This window comes from Echeneis naucrates, chromosome 2, assembly GCF_900963305.1.
Source record: "Echeneis naucrates chromosome 2, fEcheNa1.1, whole genome shotgun sequence".
NCBI classification, from domain to species: Eukaryota; Metazoa; Chordata; class Actinopteri; order Carangiformes; family Echeneidae; genus Echeneis; species Echeneis naucrates.
This window is the reverse complement of record NC_042512.1, coordinates 12,248,046-12,271,783: the sequence shown is the minus strand read 5'-3', so window position 1 is coordinate 12,271,783 and position 23,738 is coordinate 12,248,046. Positions and strand designations below refer to the sequence as shown.

The following is a 23,738-nucleotide window of genomic DNA, read 5'->3' as shown; positions in this document are numbered from 1 at the left end:
CAAATGAACAAGCCTGCTGCAAAGCTAACACAGCGAAAAGACACGGCGGGCTCGCTTTGTCTTCCATAAAGCGCGACGTGAAAATCAGCCAATAGCGCTTGTCGCTCTGAGAGAAACGTCACGCGTTTGTAGCGCGCATCAAAGCGTGATTGGCTGGAAACGTGTCACGTGGGACCAGAGGCCTTCACGGTTCACAGAAGAACTCCGGCAGACCGAGACGTTCACAAAATGGTCAAATTATAATATATATATTTTGTAATTTATTAAAAAAAAAAATATATATATATATATATAATTTTATAAACACCATCTGTATCATTCGCTTGGCAACTCTGCTTACTCTGCAGTGGCGTACTCGTAAGAAGGGTTCACAACTACCACGATGGAACCCTAACCCATTATTTTTTGTTAATATAGTTACGTATTATTTCATTTTAAAAACAACTAATACAAGATGGATTATCACCAGCCATCCTTTTGGACACATTGATACCGGAACAAGTGTTAATCCACACCGTAATATTGGTGAGATATTTTTCAACATGACGTTGCTGATCCCAGGGCAATGTCATGGGAGTGAAATTAGCCAGGAGGTAAGTTTATTTTCATTTCGTGTAATTGTCAGGACTTATTGATATATTGACAGCCAGTATTTCTGCACCCTAACAGTAATTACACATTTTATTTGACATGACAATGTGGCTATTCAAGATTTTCAAAACAAAGCGTTTTAAGGACATTACACCAGTGGCTGCCTTACATAAAAAAAAATAATTGCTCTTAGACAGATAAATTATTTCTTGCTGTCCTATCTTCATCTGTCCGTACAGGAATTAGTGACAGATTGTACTTAATTTGTAAGAAGGGATCAATAAACCATTTTGTCGATGGCCTTCCCCTCTTCGATCGCTTTCTTGCCAGGTCATTCTTTAGAGTCGCACATCTTGCTATCATTTCCTTCAACAAGGTCAATTCGACAAGTTAAATGAGCTGAAAAGGCTGCACATTCTGCACTGTATCTGAAAATCACTTCAGATCCAGCAAGCTCCTGCGCCACTTTGCATTTCATTTGCATTTCGTTAAGCAGCATTTCTAAAACACAAACACTTTTAGAATTTCATTCACACCCAGCGAAGGAAATTGAGTTTTCTCTTTACATAGCTATCTTTGGGTAGGGGGGGTGATTTTATTTGATGCTTTCCAACATGTAAAAATTAGTGGAGATGGTATTTTATGATCAATCACACAAACCAGTTTAACCTGCCCGTGTATTAATGAAATCTATTTCACAGCCACAGCTGGCAGGCACTGTGCCAGTGACTAAATTTGGGTCATTCAGATGTTGGATCTATGGATTAAGCCCACACACGATGCTATTCTGTGATGGTATTACCACAAACAGACAGTAAACAGTCTGACAGCCCCCTCCCCCAACCCACTCCGGCTCCCCTCTCTCCTCGGTCATGCCTTATTGCAGGGATCACACCCCCACCCACCCCTCTGCAGCTGCACACCAAACGCCTCCATTATGAGACACCCTTCATCCTGCTTTTATCTCAGACAGAATGACAATTATTTCCACCCATTTTGTAGAAAAAAAGATTTCTCACACGAGTGTAGTTAAAGCTTTTATTCAAAAACATGTGGAATTAAGCCCCCCCAGTCAACCAATCATATTTGGCAGTATGTGATTTCAGTCCATGATCCTTTCTTCTCTCCCATTCATAGATTGAATATGCAGAGAGCACATCTGTGAATGAACAGCCATTCATTTTTTTTCCTCCATCAGATCAAATTCTGGCCTGATTGTTTTCATTCATGCCTGGCTTTTGGTCAATTTCTTGTTTCCTAGATGTATTTGTGTAATTGAATTCAATAACACAAATATTCAATCTCCTTTTTTATCTTAAAGATATTTATTGGCTTTCAAAGCATATCAGAGCTGATTCTATGCTTGGTGAGGTCATTTATATGGAAATGTAAGCACAGTATCTTCGTCCCCGGTCCTGCAGCAGCGACTGTTTGACTGATCATTTATGGCCGAATAATTGTTAGTGAATCAGCTGAAAGCCTCATGAGTTAGAAGCTCCATCAGGGAACAGAACCCTGCGCAGCTTGTAGTCACGTTGGTGCTGATTGAATCAACAAGACCTCTGAATCAGAGCGGACAGCCTCCGGCCACTGGCTTGTTTTATCACAGCTGGTAGTACGATTGCATGTTACCCTGTCTTCAGGACACGAGGGTCCAGCTCCGGCCGAGTGCCTTCTGTCTTTTATGGTTATCGTATTTTTCGCAGCTCTCTCTACCGGGCTGCAGATGGATGTACGGTACAGATTGCTGCTTCTTTGACAACTTGACAAAAGTAATTTAGGTTCCCAGTGCAGCAATCAGACAAGGCTGACAGCAGCCTGCACCCATCAAGCTTTTACACTGTTCTTCATCAAATTTCCTTCAGCTGCTGCACAAAAATTCCCCTACATCCCCGTGCTAGTGTAATTGTGTTTGCTTTTATATACACCATGTCATGCTCCCCTGCCTCTATGAGTGTATTTTATGACAACAATATTCATGCTGTGGCCACCTGGGTGCTAAAACTCGAATTCAATCCTGATGTGCAGGAATATTTTATGAGGATATGCAGTCTGTGTATCAAGATGTGTTTCTTAGCATATTTATGTTTATGTGCAAATGTGCATTAACAACAATGTTGTGTTAACATCAATGTCAAATGGAGCTGGAGCAATGTGGCCCTTACAGAGTAACCTGGGTCTGAGTGCCTTTTTCTGTTTAAAAAAAAAAAAAAAGAAAGTGATTTGATTCAGTGATTCTTGATTTCACGTCTCTGCTTCTTCCTGGTAAAAGTCATTATAAAACGCAGATGGGTAGCAAAAACTTCCTCAGCAGATTATTTAATTTATATTAAAATCATGGGGCAATATAAAGACTCCAGACAGCGATCTCAAAACCAATTAAGGTGGTTGTGTAATAGCTTGTGAATGAGCAAGAAATGAAAGTGCACACTCGTGTTGCACGGTGAGAAGTGAGGAAGGTCAAGGAAGATGATTATGGAAATGACAAACCCAGATCAAACTAAAAAGCACCAGAAGGAAAAACTGTCATTTAAACGTAGTCATTAGTAAAACAGCAACTCCACTTCATTTTCCCCTTTCTCTGCTTTGTGAATGTTTCAGTGTTAGCAAAGTCGCGTGTCCATCCCAAGTTTGTTGCACCCAAATCTGAAGTATGATTTGCTTCAAAAACTTAACAAGTAGACATCTGTTTTTTTATTAATTTTCTAAGACATCCAAGTCACATTACGTGGTATCTTGCTTGCTGCACCATCTGTCAAGTCGTTATTTTTTCTATGTTCCTCATGATAAACGTTGTATTGACGTTGTTAGTCACAGCTTGCCATGAGCCTCCATCTCCCAAATAACCTGACGCGTTCGTCGTGTTATTTTTGCTGTGTCAATTAATTGCTCAACACTTGATCCATGGCCTTAGATTATTATCATTCAGCGTCACAAATGTCAACAAGAGTCAGCAGCGATTGGAAAGGTCTCAAAGACCCCTGAGCAGTGTGGACACGAGGCGTAATCGCAGCAAAAGAAATAAAACTTATCACCTTCTGCCTCGACATCTGTTCGGAACAGGACACAGTGACTTTCGGGTTTGCGAGACCTAAAATCTGCGATCATAAATTCAGTTGGAATGTCCGTGTGCTCTCTACAGTGATTTTGTTTATCTAGTTTCCCAATGCAGGCTGTATGGGCCTCCCCCGCGTCCTCAAAAGGCTGCGGAGTATCGCTGCGGCACACCCACAGGTCCGGCAGGAACACTGTGGCACAAGTTGATGCACAATATGGATTTTTGACCTATAACCAATCTCCTACAATTCATTAGCTCTTGTAAATTTTAGCCGAGGACTATCCGTTATATTGTATTACAATAGAAGGACTCTGAAACTAATGATTTCTCCATTTGTTTCTGCTTGGATGTCTCTTCAGCTGTAATTGCTCAGGACAGTATGGAGGAATTGAGCTGAATTCCCATACTGAGTAGTAAATATATAAGAGTCCCCTCTACAGCTTGGGAGTAGCCTATAGTCCAAAGGGATTTAAACGATCAATTCTCCTCACAACCAGCTTGTTTTAAACCTCTTGTTATAATTTGGGGCTTTTACTTTAAACCTTCAGCTTTTACAGTAACAGTCAGTGTGACGCTTTTTTCAGGGTTCTGAGACATTTTTCTATTTTCGCAGCGTTGATGGACAAGCGCTTTCACATGTGACCTTTGGGTGATGGGTGACGCCACTGATGATATTGTAACCCCGGGGATAAGGTAGCACTCTCCCTCCTGGATTAGAGTGTTAAACAGCTCTTGGTACAACTGAATGTTCCCGGGGGAGAAGGGGGAAAGGATCACATTTCCCTAGAACAGGAGACAAAAACATAAGCCCTCCACCCTCTGAACGAAGGTCAGTTCTCCTATTGAGTGCTTTATTTTCCCACCATAATAAGCTCGCTCAACATAAATGAGCCACTTTATATTTGAAATCTCTAAAAAGTGTTCATGTTCTAAAGAAGTCACCGTGCAGCGATGTCGTCTGATGTCTCACTCACCTCGTGAGAAAATGACCCAGATGAGTTGATTTGATGGCAATTAGCTTTGCGAAGCTGAAGAAGCTCCCTGCCGTGCGTCTGACAGAGAGAGGAGTGAAAGGGAGACAGGGAGGTGGCGGTGTCACCGTAACCCCTGAAGCACAGCAGCAGCAACCAACAGTTTCCTGCTGCAGGAGGCTCAGCTCACATCAGTGTCACTGACATTACGCACGCTCGCTCACACACACACACACACACAAGCACACTAATTTTTTTGAAGACACTCACATTTGACTTAATGCATTCCCTAAATCCATGTCTTAACCCTCCATTAGGTATTTAGAGTCTAATGTCCTTTAGAATTTTCATCCTCACTATATTTATTTCCAAGTGCACACACACCATCACTATTAGGCTGGAAAAAAAGAATATCACAGGCTGCAATTTAATATGATTTTGACGGCGACTCTTTGGCAGCAGTTGTTCCAAATGAGAGCTATCAAGATTCCCATCTGCCACTCACCCACAATCACTGTCACACAGAACCAGTCAGCATATGTTAAACTGCAGGGGGGGGTCCCTTACTTATGTCACTTTTGGAGGCCGAGTTCAGATGAAGGACCAGTAAAGTGGAGACGGCTCATCGCGTTTCTGTGAGAAAGAGAAAAGAATGACATTTAAATGGCACTAAGTGATCCTTGTGTATGTGTGTGGTCTGCACTTCAGCTCCATTGTCTTAATTATTGATAGTGGAAATTGAATCTAATGAAATTTCCAGCATCTTGAAACCAAAACTCTCCCTATGTGCATGCACCCCCACGTTCAATAATTCCTGTTGTTCAATTATTAAAATTTACCTTTGGTGTGTGCAAATGTAGCTGGAACAACAAACAAGGAAATGCTGCTTTCAGGAGTTAAGGGGAAGGTTACCCACAACGTTTGAAGCCCTCTCCTATCTGTCCAACACTGCGATATGTCCTGCATTTACCCCAGAACATCAGCAGCCAGCCGTGGACAGAGAGACTCAGCCGTCAGCAGGATTCCACAAAGAGTTCATTTCCACCAAAACTGGGGAGGAACCCAAATCATTTACTTTGGCTTTGACTTTCCTGTCTGAAATCTGGTGGATGTTGTTTGATTTTGTTTTACATAAGCAACAGTGTAATGATGTCCCCTTGACCTTCATTTGATATTGATCTGTTGCGAGTTGCAATGTCTACATAGCCTCAAGTATTAAAACCAAAACTGAGAAACTCTTAGAACTTCATCTTGCCGTGTTAGTTAATTCCAATACAGATTTCAGATTGCTGGTCTCATACAAATTTGTGCTTTTTATAGCCAAAGATCTCCCATTAGATTTGGTGACACACAGTTCTAACGGCCTTTGAAAGCAGGTTTGTCATTGTGACTTTACCGTAATATCAAAGTGGATCATCATTGTGTTACCTTCAGTAAGATCCTCTGATTTCATTCAACGCCTTTTATCAGCCACAAATAGAAATTTTATCTCCTTTTTAAAATTAGAAAAATGCGCAACACTCCTGCGGTGTCATTTTTTCACCTCCACCTCATTTCCATAAAAAAAAACAAACAAACAAAACAAAAACTGGTGTAAAACCAAAACAAACCCATCACTATGTAACAACTGATTGAGAAGAATGAAATGAAAGTAAGAGGAAGATGGAGGAGTGAATCACCTTAACCACAGAGGAGTAGGGAGCTCTCAAGCTTAAAATTAGACTGAACTGACATAACCTGGATAGAGTGTAATTAATATAACTTTAAGAGAATGAAGGGGGGGGGGTGAGAGGAATAGGAGCAGTCAACTGAGGTGAACAGGAAGGTATTTTCATGGGTGTGTGTTGTGTCGGTGGTGTATTGGATAGCTCAGTTTAATGAAGACACAACTCAGTGGGAACAGTTGGTCAATGTCGTATCGCATGAGGTAAGCCTGTCCTTATCTGAACTTTGTCGTCACCTGCCAGTCCAAACCTGAAGGGTGAATGTGCCAAAAGAAAGCCTGGATATATTAAAAAATAAATAAACAAAATTACCTCATGAATGCAGAATATCAGCCTGCGTTTTGATCTATGCTTTGGATGAGTAGCCACATTTATCCATCTGTCTGCCGGGATAATTGTGTTTATTCCATGACTAATGTGCTTGGTTGGACCATCCAAGTGGTTCATTGGAGAGACGCGGTGAAAAAGCAACTGGCGTGGAGGTGACTTTGTGAAATTTTATGCTTTTGATTTGTCAGCGTTAAAAACCAAATCCCCACGGCCCTGTCCTGTGTTGAAAAGACACCGCGAAACAATGCCGCTTTTGTCTGAAAACATTAATGAGCGTTCAGCGTGCTGCGACTTGGCATGGTCCGTGTATGGATTTGGTGCCATACTGCGCGGTCACACTGACGAGCCATCTGCGCAGCACCAGATTACCAGGTAGTCCTGTTAATCCAGGTAGGCTGTGAGGAAATGAAGCTCAGTGGAAAATGTTTAAATCAATAAGACCCACGTTTCCACCCAGGCTTAAGGCTTGTGGCTCGACTTTGACACCCCTGACTCGTGCAGCAGTGCACTACCAGCGCAGCTTATCAGCCCCAGGTGTGTGTATATATATATCTCTCTACATATATATATATACAGACACACATATATATATAGATATAACATGCAACTTCTCTCTGCTCACTTTCATCTCAACTAAGTTTGCGAGTCTTTGCCTCTCTCACGAATTGCAAGTCAGCACTTCCCACTATCTTCCACCCTCAGAGGACCAGAGACCAGAAAAGACCAGATTGTTTTCTGTCTTCCATGTTTCGGTCCAACCATCTATGGCTGTAGATTTGAGCCGAGGGGAGGGAAGATGCTGACTCATGCCATTTTTTCCCACTCTTCCTTTTTTTTCTTTCTTTCTTTTTTTTTTTTTTTTAGAGACAGAGGAGGTCATTTGTTTTTCTAAATGTATCTCCAGCCAACACGAGCTGGCACCTGATGTATCACATTAGGATGCTTAAATACATTTTGCTCTGCAGCTCCGTATAAATATTCAGGTCAGACATACTTTAAATGTTGTTGGTTTAATGCTTTTCAAAGGTGCATTCCCTCATTACGCTGCACCGTGTAAACCAGCTCCATTGCCTGCTTATTAGATTTGGTTGGACAGAGAACATTCTGCTAATTAATGCTGCCGGCAGGCTGTGTGTGAGGGACTGTGTGTGTGTCGGGCTGAATCTGTCTGTGGCTGCTGAACTGAGATCTGTGAACCCCATTAGTGTTTGTCTGCGTGTCCATGGCTGTCCTTGTCAATGCCGATGTGCAACCGAGAAATGTAAATGTTATTGCTGCTTGCGTGAGAGTGCGCGCGCGTGTACGCATGTCTGCATTCGTGGGTTTGTGTTTGACCCTCCGCTGAGGCCGGATATGCAGGTGGACAGGCAAAAATTTGCATCAGCAGCAGCAGCTCTGGGGATCTGTTTGATCTGTCCACTTACAGCACATCAGGTGTCCTTCCTGCAGTGGGACGAAGCTGCTCTGTCACTTCTCAGGGAGAAACACTGAGGGTCAAAGATGAGGAGAGTAGCAAAGGAGGAAGAAACAAAATAAGGAAGAGAGGGTGAGAGAGACGAGGACATGGAGGGACCAAATAGGGGCGAATAGTGAGTGAAAAGAAAAAGGGGTGCTGGGAAATGGAGGGGAAAGACACTGAAATGGAAAACGAATCATACGAGCAGATTGGCTGTCTTTGAAATGGCTTCATTCTGGTGTGCCTCATCACGCCTGTATGAATGTCTGCAAAAATGGCATCTGACTTGTAGATGCTGCCCTGCAGATTTAAAGCAAAGTCAGAGTGAGTTAATGCAGAGAACACACACAAACTGGTGGTTATTGATCAACCCCATGATGAACAGCCATGAACAGAAATAAAGGAATGAATCCACACACACATTAATCAGATCATTTTGGGACCCCGTCCCTGTCCTATCTCTCCTGTTGTGTCCTTCACGCACACACAGATACAAACAGAAAAGCAAACCAACGAGCCTCCTCTCATTCTCATCTTGCCTAAACATGTCTGACCATTATGTTTTCTAGAACATAATACCTCCAATGAATTATAAATGCCGATGGATTCCGAGTGGCTTATTTTTAGAGTGCACACACACAAACGTGTGCCAATACATACAGATCACTTTACAAAGCCGAGGTATGTCCCCTCCTGAGGGATGCACTAAGCTCTGTGTCGTATGTCTGTGTGTGATTTTATGCCTTTGCATTAGACTTATATTTGTATTAATGCTAAATGTGAATGTGCATCCTTCGGAAGAGTTTGTGTTGTGTCTGTGTGTCTCGCCTCACACGCTTGGCAATAAGGTTGAACCAGAGGGAAGGCGTTCAAAGCCTTTAGCTGTAGCGCCTCTGTACCTGTGAGCAGCGCTGCAGGGGAACTGGCTGTAGGCTGGTACGTACATTTGCTGTAATTTAATGTTTTCTGGTAAACCAGCTTGAAATTTAAATGGAGCTGTTGAGTTTCCCATGAAGTGACAGATATCTTCAGCACAATAAAGCTAAACTCTGAAGATCCTCCAGAGCACTCAGGTTTCCATGGAGACAGACACATTTATATTTTCTATTTTTCTTATGATACTGAAATAAAGTCAAGGACTTCTAAAGCCTTTTCACGGTGAAATATACAAAGTGATATATACAAGTGATGCTAAATCCTGTAATTACTATTATTATTGTTTTAATGCAGTTTTGATGTAAACAAGCTACAATAGTCCCTGATAGTCCCTGATAGTCCCTGAAAACCAAACCCCTCCTCACTCTTACCCAACTTCCTCTGACTGAAATTAATGGCTGAATCCACTCATCCTAACACTGATCTACTATGAGGGGCACCATACCCCTTCGCCCAGCGGAATCACTGCTCCCCAATACATAAATCAAACCCCGGTGAAGCCTTATGTTGCTTCACAGCAGGATTTGAGACGTAAGGCTTGAAAAATCTGACATTATTTGCGTTTGCATGTTGAAGTGTGTTCGTGTAAATATACATGGGAATATTTGGCCGTTTGTGAGCGGAGTCAGAGTTTCAACGCGAGCCTGTTTGTGCAGCAGCGCGTCTGTGTCTCCGTGTTCGCCCAGAAAAGAAACGCTGTAGGCCGGGTGCCTGCACGGCGAACTATAAATAGCCTTGTGGTGACAGCAGGACTTAGAGCCTCATGTGAGGGAGAGCATCTTCCTGAGATGTTCATTATTTAAATCTTAATATGCATTTCATTTTCTACGCGAGTAGCCCCAGTCTTAGCCTTTGCACATTCCATTTAGCTAATGCTGGCGGCCAGCGGTATCACTGCGCTCGTATTTATTTGTAGCTGAAACAAGACAGCTGCTATAATCTGTACAACTCCTTTCTTCTCCGTTAACCTCTTCTGTGCTGTTTGATAAATGAAGAACATTTAGACAGGAGGCACAAGCAGATTTACCTCCCACTGTGGGGCCAACAGCGAATCCAGTAATTGAGTTTAAAGACCAATTAAAAAAGCATTCACAGGAGAAATTGTGAGGCTGATAGAAATTGACAAACGGCTGGTAGTTTTTTTTTGTTTTTTTTTGTGGAGGGGGGGGGGGGGGGGGGGTCTTTGAAAACCGAGCAATAATTGTTGCAGAAAGGCACTGCTGACTGTTTGGGAATCTGACCATAGTGAGTGGTTCAATGGGGCGCCCAGACTGAGATGCAGTGATGGCTGCGGCGTAGGAGAACGAGATCTGCTCGCCCTGAAGCTGCACTCTGATAGCCACTGACTGTGGCAGCTTTGCTCTGAGGGGGTTTGCGATTGCTAGGCGGGTGACTAGCATGTGAAGCTATGTGCCACTGACTCACCTCATTGACCGCCCCTGACATGGAGATACCGAGAGGGGGCCCGAGCGCAGTGTGTGACTGGTCTGCAGGCTGAGTGACTGCAGCTGCTGTGCGCTGGCACTTCCGCTGTCATCTTTGAGGGTGGCAGTATAAGGCATGAGGGACTGTGGTAAGCTGACCTGATGGCCTTGCAGGTGTGCTGGAAGCTGTCGTGGCCTTCAGTTGCTGCTATTCTCTGTGTGTCCATGGCACCGTCATGGGTGAAGTACATCCGGCTCGAAGGACCAATATTGGAGCATGTCTGTATAAATGAAATCATCAAGGCTCTTCTCTCAGTCAGCCTTTCCTCAAACACACACACAACTTCATGTGCAATAAGATGTTTGAATCTCAGAGTCTAAATGGAAAGCTCCAGGGTCACACTATCCGAAAAGCCGTAATAAACGCTAGCAGCTGTTCACTTAACAAATCACTAAGTTTATTACCCGTGTCTGATTGTAAAGTTTCCTCTTGCTTAGGTTCCAACTTCCTCTGCGCCACACACATCATCCCAGTGAAGAACGAGGAGGGCGTAGTCATGATGTTCATCCTAAACTTTGATTACATCCTGGACGAAGCCAGCAGCGACTCGTTGGAGAGATTAAACCACACCTCACCCTCCAAAGCTGACCAGCGTGAGTAAAAGCCACTGAACCTTTTTTCTTACAGGTCCATACAGTCTAAAAGCAGAAAAAGCTGGGATCTTTAAGAGTTTGACGCAATTCTAACATTATTGCCTCATGCGCTGACATTTGCCATAATTGATTTGTAGCGTAAACTCAAGCGTAACTTGTAGCTTGTGCATCCAGTTGGACTTGCAGCAGTAAGCACGGCTGCGGATGCAGGACTTGCTCAGACAGCTCCTCTGGCATGTTGACACCAGCGTTTACCAGACGCTGATGTGTTAGCCAGCCATCATCTCAAAGGTCTGGCCCAATTATAGCTCATAGCCTGCCAGGATGGCCTGATGAACTACTGGAGCTGCGCTGGGGGAGCGCTCGGCTTCCCAGAGCTGTCGGTGTAATAGCGTACAAGGCCATTCCCCAATGGTGTTCTTGAACACATTCGTTCTTCCTCGTTCTGTCTTTGGTCCTCCACACACCTACTTTATATGTCAGAGAACGTAAACGGAGAAAGAGAGAGATGCCAGAGGTCACCTCTAGATGACTGTAATTGGATGAGGCCCTAAACACGCTGTTGCCTTATGGTGTGCTTGTGGAAAATAGTTGGAAAGTGTGTGTGTTGAGCCTATTAGTGAGTCCTGTCCTTGTGCACTGGATTGTGTGTGCCCTCACTCTGATGAAAACAAGCATTAAGCATATAAGCTTTTCACTTAGAGTGTGTATTTGTGAAGGTGGCAAAAACAGCGGCCCCGAACCTTTTTTGTGCCACGGACCAGTTTAATGTCAGACAATATTTCCATGTACCGGCCCTTTAAGGTGTGGCGGATAAATGCAACAAAATAAAATGATACGATTGGCATAAATACTGTGCTATTTTCTAAATATCATAATAAATGTGCACTCGTATGGAACTTCATTAGCCCCGTAACATCGCGCCAACAACATAACATGAGTAACATCCTCTCTGCCCCCTAACCCCGAAGCTAAATGCAGTTTCCTTTTTCATGGAAGTCGCAGGCTCTTCTTCTGTCGCCTCACTGGGCCTTTTGCCCTTCACAAAGAAACTGTCCTTTTCATTTCGCTAGCTTGTGGGTTTGATGTTAGCGGTAACGTATCACACGAGCGAGACAAACGTCTTGAGAGCGTCAAGAGAAATGCGTCAAAATAAAACATAGTTCAGATTCAGATAGTAAATAAAACGTAAATAATGTAAGTTATTTATTCTTTCTGTGCGGCCCAGTTCAAAAGACCCACAGACCGGTACCGGTCAGTGGCCCGGGGGTTGGGGAATGCTGCTCTAACACACCAATGACTTAGCGGTAATATGAGGGCAGTTCCTTGAAGGAGCTTTCCTCTGTGAATTAAAGCTTCAAAATATCTCTCTTCATTTAGAAGGTGTCCACCATCTCTCCCCCTCTGTCCCAGACGACCAGATGGGGCTGGTGTTTCCTGCCTTCATGTCTTCAAAGCTGGCTATCAGCGAATTCTGCAGACCTAGTGTGACACTTAACCAGCACATAGATAGAGGTCACAGATTATGAATAACCCTGCATAATCCGAGAAAAAAAAAACCCAGATGTAAATTGAAATCAGTGAAGCCTGGAGTGTTGTTATTTGAAGTCTCCACAGCCTTCATACCGTGGATGGAGCGTTTCAATGATCCATGGGTTGCATTATCTCAGCTCCTTCTGGAGGAATGAGCAGCCATGCTTTCGCTACCACTTATTGATTGCTTTTGTTGCTCAACGATGACCCATTCAGTATGAAACCAGCTAGGATTCTCCTGCTTTGCTCTGATGTGGCTGAGCAGGACCTTTTTCGCTGGTAATTTAATTCATGGTTCTCAACATGGTTCTCAACAAGGGGAAGTGTGAAATGCCTCACTGATTTTAAGGGAGCACCAGGAAATTGATGGCACTTCATATACATTATAATGTTGGGTGTTCAGAGATTACACAAAGGGCAGACCTGGGGACCAACTAATATGTGTCCGTTCAAACAAACCCAATCCTGTGTTTATCCACCTGAGTGCTGCAGCTAATTTGTAAGTAATAACTGATGCAAATGAGAAAATTACTTGTGAACTCAGGTGAAAGACTCTGACAGTCAAACTGTCAAGATTCTTTCATGCCACCTCTTTATTATAGGCTTTAGAGTACCGGCCTTTCCACCAGCACTGACAATATTGCAAAGAAAAAACACAATCCGTCTCATCTTTCCCTGTTGACAACAACGACACACTTCAATACAGTTCGATTCCAGCCATTACTTTCTCTTCTCCCTGTGTTTTCTGTCGCGGTCAGCCTGCAAATATTGTAATTAAAGAAAAGTACCAAATTAGCTCTGGCCTACTGCAATCACACTTTAATTTTCTCCCTATACAAATGAGCGCCGAGCAAAGTGGGGACACAGCAGAATTATCCTCCACAGCTGGTGAGTAATAGGAGAACTGGGAGCTCAGGTAAACACTCCTTAAGGTAAAAGAACACCTCATGCAAATCAGTTAGTAAGCACATTAACTGCCCCATTGCTTTTGAAAATATTATTTATTTATTTATTTCATTTGACGTCAGCAAAACCACAGGAATAAGAGACGGAAACAAAAGGACACAAAGCTGTTTGTGTCCCACCTCTACCGCAGGGCCGAGGTTTATTGTTCCCTCGCATCTTCTCCCCTGACATCTGAATCATGCTCACATTACAGGAAGACATTTCACTCTCCAACATGGGGATCTGAGGGCCCAATTAATATTCAATGCAAATATTACTATCTGGTATCATAGCAACAAGGGCCACTCTGTGTCCATGGGTTGTGTAAAGCCGCTGGTGAGTTTTTGCAGGGAAAGAATGAGAGGGCTGGAGAGGGTGAGGTGAGCGAGAGGGAACACACACTCACATGTACAGCACTCAGCCCTTTCACTATCACAGCTAAATATAACTACATTCTCAGCACAGTGACTGAATTATGGGCTGATTAAAAGATTTATGGCTTGTATGTTTATACCCGTGATTATATGTCTGAGCACGGACCTGCGCTGAGAATACTCGGGCTTCCGTTTGTTATTTGTTCGTTTCAGCAGCGAAGGCTGGTGTCTAAATCGAGCTGTCAGAAATGTGAAATGCCGTCGAGCTGCACTCGATGATGCATGAGAGAACAGGTTTCTTTCAGAGGGGAGATTATTTGACACTGCATGCTAAGCAGGGTTTTTGTCAGCTTGTGCAGACACACTTTCAGCAGCCAGGTCAGAAACAATTAAATGCAAACAATCTTCAGCATCTGCTCAGAGACTTAATGCAAACACACACTGCACCGACCCAAACACAAAGAGCATTTTGTCTAAAATGAGCTTCCTTCCTTTCTGCCTCTTAAGGTGCTGCTCTTATCCAGCCTCAAACATGCACTCGTTTTTCTATTTCCACACCTATTGTGTCTCTGAATACTTCCTGAGCTGCTCCACTCTGCAGACAGCAGGGTCCAACATGGTGTCAAAATACAAAAGGGGACATAATGATGTCGCATGAAAAGTTTGCCCACGGGCCATATCTATTTTAGGGTACTAATTACTTAACAAACCGTACTTCACAACAAATCAGAAAAAGACTAGAAGTAAGGTTGTTTATTAGAGAGAAAAAAACAGCAGTCACGCCCGCATTAGCGACCATACACCTGAATTAGGCTGTAATTCTAAACTGCATATAATCTACATAAAAACAACCATACTTATTACACCAAATATTCCTTTATTTAGAAGCTAAAGAGTCGTGTCCTTTCTGAGTGGATCACTGCAAACTGTGCAGGAGTGGAGTGATGCCCCGTCTTTCCTCAAGAATCTCTTGCACTCAACTGAACTCCTTGATATTATTGAATAGACTCGCAGCATTGAAGCATTAGTGAAGTCGCACATTGCATAAAAGCATCTACTTTATTTGATTTAATTTGAATTGTGCCAAATCATTTACTGGGTAAGGTCCAGACAACGCAATATTATAGAGATAAACACAGCAAGTCCCACAGTGAGCAATAGCTTGGGTACTTCTGTATATATTTAGTGTCTAATTATGATTTTTTTTCAAGTTTGCTGTAGACTTTTTCATTGCAGAGTAATGCAGGTGTATTTTATTTAATTCGGGTATGAACGGGTTTGTTTCTTTTTGTCATATTTCTCTGATTTGACACAAAGAACAAAAAAAAGTTGTGAGTTATCGCTGCACTGTAAACTGAATGCAACTTCTTTAGATCGAGTTTGCTCGGTTTTCACTACGCCTTGCGGCTGAAAGCCTTCTCATTCTGACATGTACGACATATGCTCAGGCGACTAAATGATTCACAACGTGCAGACCATGGTTTGCAGTCCATATGTGAAATCCTGTGAGTGCAACGGTCGCTCTCTGACATGTTTGCAGATATTGATAGGTGCAGCGAGGCCATTTGCGAATGAAAGTGTATAGCACATCATTCATTTGAACAGACTTTGATTAAGTGCGACTATATTCTAATGGATAACCTCCCCTCACAGCTACCTCCTGTTAATGAAAGCAGCACCCTAAATATCACGCTGTCTCTGCTGCACTCCCCTTCATCTCCCCAGGAGCTATCAATCACCCATTAAAATCCTGCACGTAATCCTTTACAGGTCTGACTCCTCAGCGCACCTTTTTTCACCGTTATATTTCAGCAAATGTCCTCCTTCATGAATTATTGAGGGAAATCGAGAATTAGACTTGGGCCTGAGGCGGAATGGGCATTTGTTTTGATCTGCCAGGGTCTTTCTAAGAAAGCTGCACTGGCAGACTTGTGAATGCTTTTGGCAAACAAGCAGGAGATCTCAGCAGGGATGTTAAGGACGGCAAGTGAGTTTTGGTATAAACACATCGGGAAAACACAACACAAGGTCAGCGGTGGTTGTTGATCCCAGTGGGACATTAAAAATCTCAGCACACTCTGGTTTTCTGTGAGCAAATAACTTATATGATAATTAAGGGACTTCGCCATCTCCTGCTTCAGACTTTATGTTTATATGCTGCCAGAGGGCTCCCCGTGCACAGCTTTATTGTTCACCATAAACTCGTCATATGGATTAACATGAGCATAATAGATTCACTCTGACGCTTTCAATCTCATTCTCCTCATCAGGGAAAGGGAGATTCTTTCGCTTCCGTTTCCCAGCTTTACCTCTCCTGGGGATCAGCAAGCAGTCCCTGCCCCAGGAAGACCCAGACGCCGTCATGGTGGATTCCCCCCATAACAGTGATGGCTCAGTGGTTACGCATGACTACCAACTCCCCACCACCCGCGAGAGCTGCAGTCCTTCCTATGCCAACGACACCCGCGCCCTCATCGGCCCCAGTCACTGCTCCACCCCTGTGTCCGGGCCTCTGGACCACTCGTCACCCAAGGGACCGTGGGACAGGGTATACCAGGACCAGGCCGTTGCCCAGACCCAGCAGCAGAGCAAGGAGGACACGTTCATGGCGGCTCCGTCAATCCCAGGCCTGACGCCGACCGCCTCCAGAGAGAGCGTGTGCAGTATTCGCAGGGCCTCCTCGGTACATGACATTGAAGGCTTTGGGTCCAACTCCAAGATGGGGTTCAGAGACAGACATGCCAGCGAAGGTAGGAGAATTTTCCCACAATTGAAAAGAAAGCACAACTTGAAACCACTTCCTGCTGCTCTGGTGAAAACGCAGATACACAGATGTTGTCTTTTAAGGGACCTATGAAAAGAATCTATTCCCCATGACACTCACATTCACTATAATTTAGCTTTATTAATTACCAAACTCCTTGTGGGCCCAAAATAGGAGATGGTAGATGTGATGTCTGTTAATCAGCATTATAGTGAGTCATCATCCACATTGGATGCTATTGATCTTCCCCTAGGTCTTAAACGCTTATTAGCCTTTTGGCCCTTCTTTGGTTGAAGCTAGAAGTGGCCCCAGACTGGCCTGGTTTCCTCCAGGCCAATTAGTCTAGAACCACCCCCCTATCTCCAATCCTCATTCAAACAGCTCCCGGTGGCTGACACGGTCATACATCTTCTTCGCTGTAATGAATTTTTCATGGGGACACTAGTGGCGGTTTAATGCCAGGCCCCATTCGTCATTACAGAAAACCAGACATTCCTCTCTCATTTCTACTCCCGTTTGTCTTTGTTCCCTCAATGCCATGCCGCTGTCGCCGCAGACAATGGTCGCAGTATCAAAGGTAACAAACAGCAGCCTGCTGCATCTTGAGTTGTAAATACACGCCGCTTTGTGTGCTGCACAAAGCCTGCCTGCTGCATGGGTTTTCCTGCATCACAGAGGTTTATGTTGAATGCAAATGACTGACAGTGTGTTTGTGAAGGTCTTGGTCTGGAGCCTTAAAACACTGGCACCATACTAAATGACTAAGTCCCAGCGCACATGAACTGCTGAACCCCAGCCATTCGCCAAGGGTGGAAGCTCAAGAATAAAAAACCAAAAACTGACCTCTGCATGTGCCTGCATGAAGCAACACATTAAATTCCTCTCCTGCTTTTGTTTATTGAAGAGAATCAATGAAGCTACACAATATAATGCCTCCCACTGTCTTCAACCTCTGTTTATGTTTGTGCAACCTCCGGATCCCCAGTGAGTGGTGTCTTGGTGAATGAGAGGAAACCTGTTTCCATTTTAACGCTACACACTCACCCGCATCTTCTTCCCTTATGAAATGCATTGGACCTGGAGCAGTGCTGCATGCATCTGTCACGTGCTGACTTCTTGACCAGAAACAGCCACTGCTTCTATGGAAGTCCTGTCTGTTTACACCTGATGCCTTCACGTTAAATTCTGATTATAATCTCAGAAGTTTTAGTCCTACAGCCTCCAAAGTGCTTTTAAGTCCTGATAAATGCATAGCAATGATATTTTAAGTAATGTTGTTTCGGGGTCGACCAATGTGCTTTTTAATGATGATCAATTATTCATCAAATCATTTGAGACCAATATGTTTTTTCCAGAAAAAATAGTGCAATTACTGCCTTTTTTTTATTTTTAGTTTGTTTAAATAAGTAAAGGTGTTTTTGTTATTGTGTCCACATCAGTGAAAGCCTGCCTGTACATTTAACAGTAGCTCAGCTCAGTCCCTCAGCTTCCTGCTCATTTAAGATAAGATGAATTTTTTACACACTATTCAGATAAGCTATTTCCTTTATTTTAGGATTTAGGGCTCTCTGGCTGGTTCTGTGGGCAGACGGTGCTCCAGACCACTATTGGAAAATGCCTATTTCATGTCCGATACTTGGTCGATCCCAAATAATGTGTGTAGCTATGACTGCTGACACTGCAATCCAAACACCCCTCCATAATCCCCTTTTCCCCTTTACCCTGTATCTTTTCTCTCCTGGTTTGCTAGTATCTCGCTCCTGGATGGCTGGGGGTATGGCTTCTGCTTTTCTTTTTAAGTTATTCTTCACGACTGCAATGATGTTTCCTCACTGTGGCATGTATTGAAGCTGCGCATGCAATCGCTCATCCTCAGCTGTCTGGTCCTCCGTCCTTGACTCTCAATCACTTTACTGTACTCTGTAAAAAAGAGGAGGAAAAAAAAAAACAAAAACAACAAAAAACAAACCTTCCTCTGTTGGCTAACACTGCCTAAATCAGCATTTCTCTTTTTTTCCACTTCCAGTCACCTTCATTGGGCCACATGTGTCGTGTGTGCGCTGCTGTCACATTTTGTTGCAGTGTTGAATGCTTTCACAACAGGCAGAGTCAGATTTAATGATGCTGTGAACCTGTAGGGAACATCGCATACTACAGGAAGATCTTATTAGCACAGTGGCACACTCATTCTGTCCAGGCTCACTAAATGTGTGATGTCACATTCTTTGATTGTGCATTGAATCATCCTTTTCTTCCACCAACAGTGTTCTTCATCGCCGTTTTATGAGAAACTGTAAAAGGCCTGTTCATTGTAGAAAGGTCGATCAGAGGATACATTTCAGCATCTGTGCTATTCTCAGTGTTATATTGTGTTTTAATTCACTCCAAAAGCAAGGGCCACTCCATCCTCACGAGCCATTTCACGACTATCAAACGAACACGCCTCTGTTCTCTGATGTCAGCAAATCACAAAGCCTGTTAGATCACCAGTAGCCCAACTGCAGCGCGGCATGCGACGGCCGCTAACGATGACACCCTTCCTGACCCCCCCTTTCTCTTTCAGGGCCGCTCAGCCAGATCAAATCCAGCCTGCTTGGCTCCACCTCCGACTCCAACCTCAACAAATACAGCACCATCAACAAGATCCCCCTCATCACATTAAACTTCTCTGAGGCCAACAACGAGAAGAAGTGCCCCTCGCCCCCGTCCTCCGAGAAAACCATCATCGCCCCAAAAGTCAAAGAACGCACACACAATGTCACTGACAAGGTCACACAGGTAAAAGCTAGTCATTATTGTCTACGTTCATGTTTATTTAAAAGACAAATAGATGGTCTGCTGTTGTCCCTGCAGGGAAACACATAAGCAGCAGCACATAGATCTAACTGGGGACCCCAGTACAAACATATTCATGCTTTTTCTGAAATCTACTGAAGATAAAAAAAAGTTAGTAAACCAACCAAACATTGAAAAGACTGAGGCAATGATCACCCATGGACCATGGTTGAACTAACTGACTGCAGCTAATTTTAGTTTAATCCGAAATGCACTACTTTTGTTCTGCATGGTGGGAAGTTTCACTTGGTCAAATCAATTTCTCACACACTCATATAGTATATTATTAGGATCAGTGCTGCACCATCTGTTGGGTGTGTTCGAGTCTTTCCTTTTCCCTGCAGCCAAAAATAGAAAACAATTAAGTAGTAACAGGAGTAAAACTTTCTTCAGACGCATTTATCAATTTTTCATTCCACCATTTTATTGACCATCTGAGGTTTCACAGAGTGTCTGATAGTAATATTCATTATACTGTAATATGAGTTATCATCATTACAAATCACACTTTCATGAACATTCACACCACACACACACACACACGCTGTCCTTTGTGAGCCCCAGAATGATTAATTGAAACTCTAGGGGTTGGATACGTAAAAGGTTGGAGGTGTCTGTCTCTTGTGGCAGATAATCAGTGATACTCTTACGGCTGCCAGACCGCATCCATAAATCTAGAGTTACTGACAGGGTTAGAGGTCATTCTCACCTTCCCTGCCAGGGCTGAGTAGTCAGGGACTGAGGCCCAAACAGCCGATTAGGTCTCACTTTTGCATTTTGCCCCTTCGCGGTGTAACAGAGGGCACAGTTTGGACCAGAAGCCAGCTCCAGGTGAAGGCCTAAAACCGCAGCCTGAGGCAGAGACAGAACTGACCTCTCCATGCAGCATGAAAGTCAGCACAGAGGGCAGGCCTGCTAATGCGGTTTTAATGGACTTTTGTACAACGCAGCACTGTGCTGTCTGCTAGCGTACTGTTTAATGTGCTGTTAGGCCGGTTGCTGCTCCAGTCTGACTGGTTTTATAGCAGGAGCTCTGATGAACACAGAGGAAGAGTCCCGGGGTGCATCCGAAACCACCCCCCCCCCCCCCACCCCCTGCACCCTCTATAGCGAGATGAATATAGTGGACCATAGAGTGGACTCATTCACAAAATGAACAATAGTTTTCGGAGCTACTTTTGGCGCCGTTAATTCGCTGTCACTTTGCTCTCTTCTCACTGCTCCTTGTTCTGCTGGAGTAGCCTTTTTTTTTTTTTTTTCTGCTAACGCAAGGCATGGTGGGATATCACGTGTACATGCTAACGCCAACACATGCTAACCGAGTTACAAGCGCGCTACACAACGCAAGAAAAATGATCGGTACCTGAAGAATTATTCGTCCCGTCAGCTCCCACGGCATAAATGACACACTGAAAGAGGACAACAATTGTACATTTCACCGTCGGAATAGTGTTTTAAAAATGTAAATTGTGAGTCAATTTACCACGAATCCCGCCCTTCTCCAGTCTGTGTGTGGCGACGGGGCGCCCCAGTCAAGCCTACAGGGGCTCGTGGTGAGGCATTCAGGTGTCCGCAGGAAAACAGAGGTCACTCACACGAGCTAATATCACACAGGTAGGAAGAAACGACAAACATAAATAGAGCATAAGGATGACAACCATACAGTCAGCGATGGCCAGCGGAATCACCACCGTATCAAACCAATGCTACACTGTTATGTGCTCCTCGTTTGTGTAGGCTGTCAGTGTCAATTCTGTCAATGGCAGCACCGCCAGTAACAGCCAGGGTGCAGCCTGTGAGGCATTAAAATGGTGATACGAACAAACCGATAAATAAGCCATGGACGGATTACTGCTCTGTGGACTCCTGAATGCGAGGACCTCAACCACAGCAGATGCCCTGAGCCAGGATCAAGACAAACTCCCTCCTGGCCTCTGCTGATGGAGAGTTCCTCACATTTTCCCTGAACGTGCGTCTCGTGTCCGATGCCCACAACTTTCCATTAATGGCCAGATTCAAACGGGTTATCCGAAGCTGAATGATGTCATTTTTTAACAATGGAAGCCAGCAGATTGACCCCAGAAATATGAAACAGCCCTCCTCTTATAAATAATAGCCCAGCCCCAGCAGAGCAGAGCGAAACGAACCGGAGAAGGGGGAGAAAGCTAACGCTCATTTGCATGTCGTCTGAAGCCGAGCCAAACGCAGAGTTTTGCATTATCCCACAAGAGAGTTCATTTGCGCCAAGTGTGCATAGCTACAGTAGGTAGGTTAAATAATTAAGATGAGATCTTTTATTTAGACACAGATTGGCTACAACACGTTTATGCAGAGCTGTCCCTCTGCCAACCAAAGGAGTCCTCCCAGGCTTCCCAGCAGGCCGAGGGGTAATGTATCCATGCGTGCTGAGCACTGCTGCCGTGGTGCACAGTTACCATCTTCTTTGGATCAGTGCTGTCGATAAGAAAGTGCAAGAGAACGCAACAGCTTTTTTTTTTTTTTTTGGAAAAAGAGGGGGAAATATCGAGAAATAATTCCAGAAGAAATGTAGAGCAAAGTGCCGAAATCAGGTGCAGAGAAAATTGCTTTCCATAGCCAAGGCGTAGAAGCTCCATCCTAAATTTTCTTTGGCTGTGGCCTGTAGATGACCTCAGTGTTGTTTAAGGGTGTGAAGTTAAGAATGCACTCATTTGACCCCAGTTGACCCCAGTTTCTTATAACCAATTAAATAATTTACACAGCTGTGCTATACATCATCAGCTGCCTCCTCTCATTCGCCAGGAGGTTGTGAAGGTGAAGAGTCCATAGATAAGGCGACGAGGAATACGTGATGAATGCCAAAATGCCAAAATCCTCATTTAAGGCCCCCCGCCTTCTGCTTCATCCCCTCTCTCACTGGCACTCATTAATTGTCTCTCTGCCCTTGCAGCCCATGCACTTCACCTGCCTCTCTCTCTTTGCGTTCCCCCTCGGAGCCTCGATAATCAGTAGTGAAGCCGCCACGGCCTGAAAATTCCTTCCTATTGAAGTGTCAGACATTTAGATGAATAGATATGTCCTCTGCCCGCACCTATAATTACCTCCAGGTCGCTGAAACGCTTATCCGAAACGGTCCATGATGCTGCTATAATGTTGATGTTAAAAGTCATTTGGGTATATATGGTAACTGCAATAACAGAGATAATGACAGACACAGTTGGGCTCACTGGAGAAAATTTTACTTTCATCTTCAATTCAAAGCATTATTCCCTACTTATTTATTTACCTGAAGTTACAAACAACTTTCCTACCCAGTCTCTGCAGATTTTGTTCCTGGAGGAGTGGCTCTAATCTCAGGATTTTGCAACGCTTCTGAAATCCCGGCATTAAGGCGGCCTACTCCTGAATAGATTGCATTCATTGGCTCATTGGCTCGTATTGAACTGTGTTGACATTTGACTGAATTTTCAGTCAAACGGATCAATGACTCCAAAGAAAGAAGTAGATGCATTAATGTATCCCCCTCGTGTCCCCCCCCCTCAGATCTGAGGTCCTCAGCCAATGGCTTTGTGGCTGCTTTCTGCTGCAAACACAATTGGAGTTTCCTGTCTCAAAGATATGAATGTTTTGTCTGGCAGCAAAAAAGGATTGCAAGCAGAGCTAACACCGGTGAAATGAATCCCTCACGTTGATGGAGTGATCTGATAAACTCTCTGTCTTCCTCCTCAGGTTCTGTCTCTCGGAGCTGACGTTCTGCCGGAGTACAAGCTCCAGACGCCACGCATCGACAAGTGGACCATCCTTCACTACAGTCCCTTCAAAGCGGTGTGGGACTGGCTCATCCTGCTGCTGGTCATCTACACGGCCATCTTCACACCCTACTCTGCTGCCTTCCTCCTCAACGACATCGAGGAGCAGAGGAGGCGGGAGTGCGGCTACTCCTGCTCGCCTCTGAACGTGGTAGACCTGATTGTGGACATCATGTTCATAGTGGACATCCTCATAAACTTCAGGACGACCTATGTCAACACCAACGAGGAGGTGGTCAGCCACCCAGCCAAGATTGCCATCCACTACTTCAAAGGCTGGTTCCTCATCGACATGGTGGCCGCCATCCCGTTTGACCTGCTCATCTTTGGCTCAGGATCAGACGAGGTGAGTTGG

At 44.2% G+C, this 23,738-nt stretch overlaps 1 protein-coding gene across 2 annotated transcripts in view; it reads left to right on the top strand.

The window, feature by feature from the left end:
• LOC115051795 (potassium voltage-gated channel subfamily H member 7-like) overlaps positions 1 to 23,738 on the top strand; it is a 52,267-nt gene that overhangs the window by 9,769 nt on the left and 18,760 nt on the right. Inside the window, exons 3-7 of one of the 2 annotated variants that reach the window (XM_029515466.1) lie at positions 10,989 to 11,144; positions 16,273 to 16,746; positions 17,317 to 17,337; positions 19,324 to 19,538; positions 23,304 to 23,729. In XM_029515466.1, the coding sequence (XP_029371326.1) occupies positions 10,989 to 11,144; positions 16,273 to 16,746; positions 17,317 to 17,337; positions 19,324 to 19,538; positions 23,304 to 23,729 (1,292 nt within the window). Of the gene's footprint in view, positions 1 to 10,988; positions 11,145 to 16,266; positions 16,747 to 17,316; positions 17,338 to 19,323; positions 19,539 to 23,303; positions 23,730 to 23,738 lie in introns of both variants that reach the window. The other variant, XM_029515457.1, reaches the window with a different exon arrangement.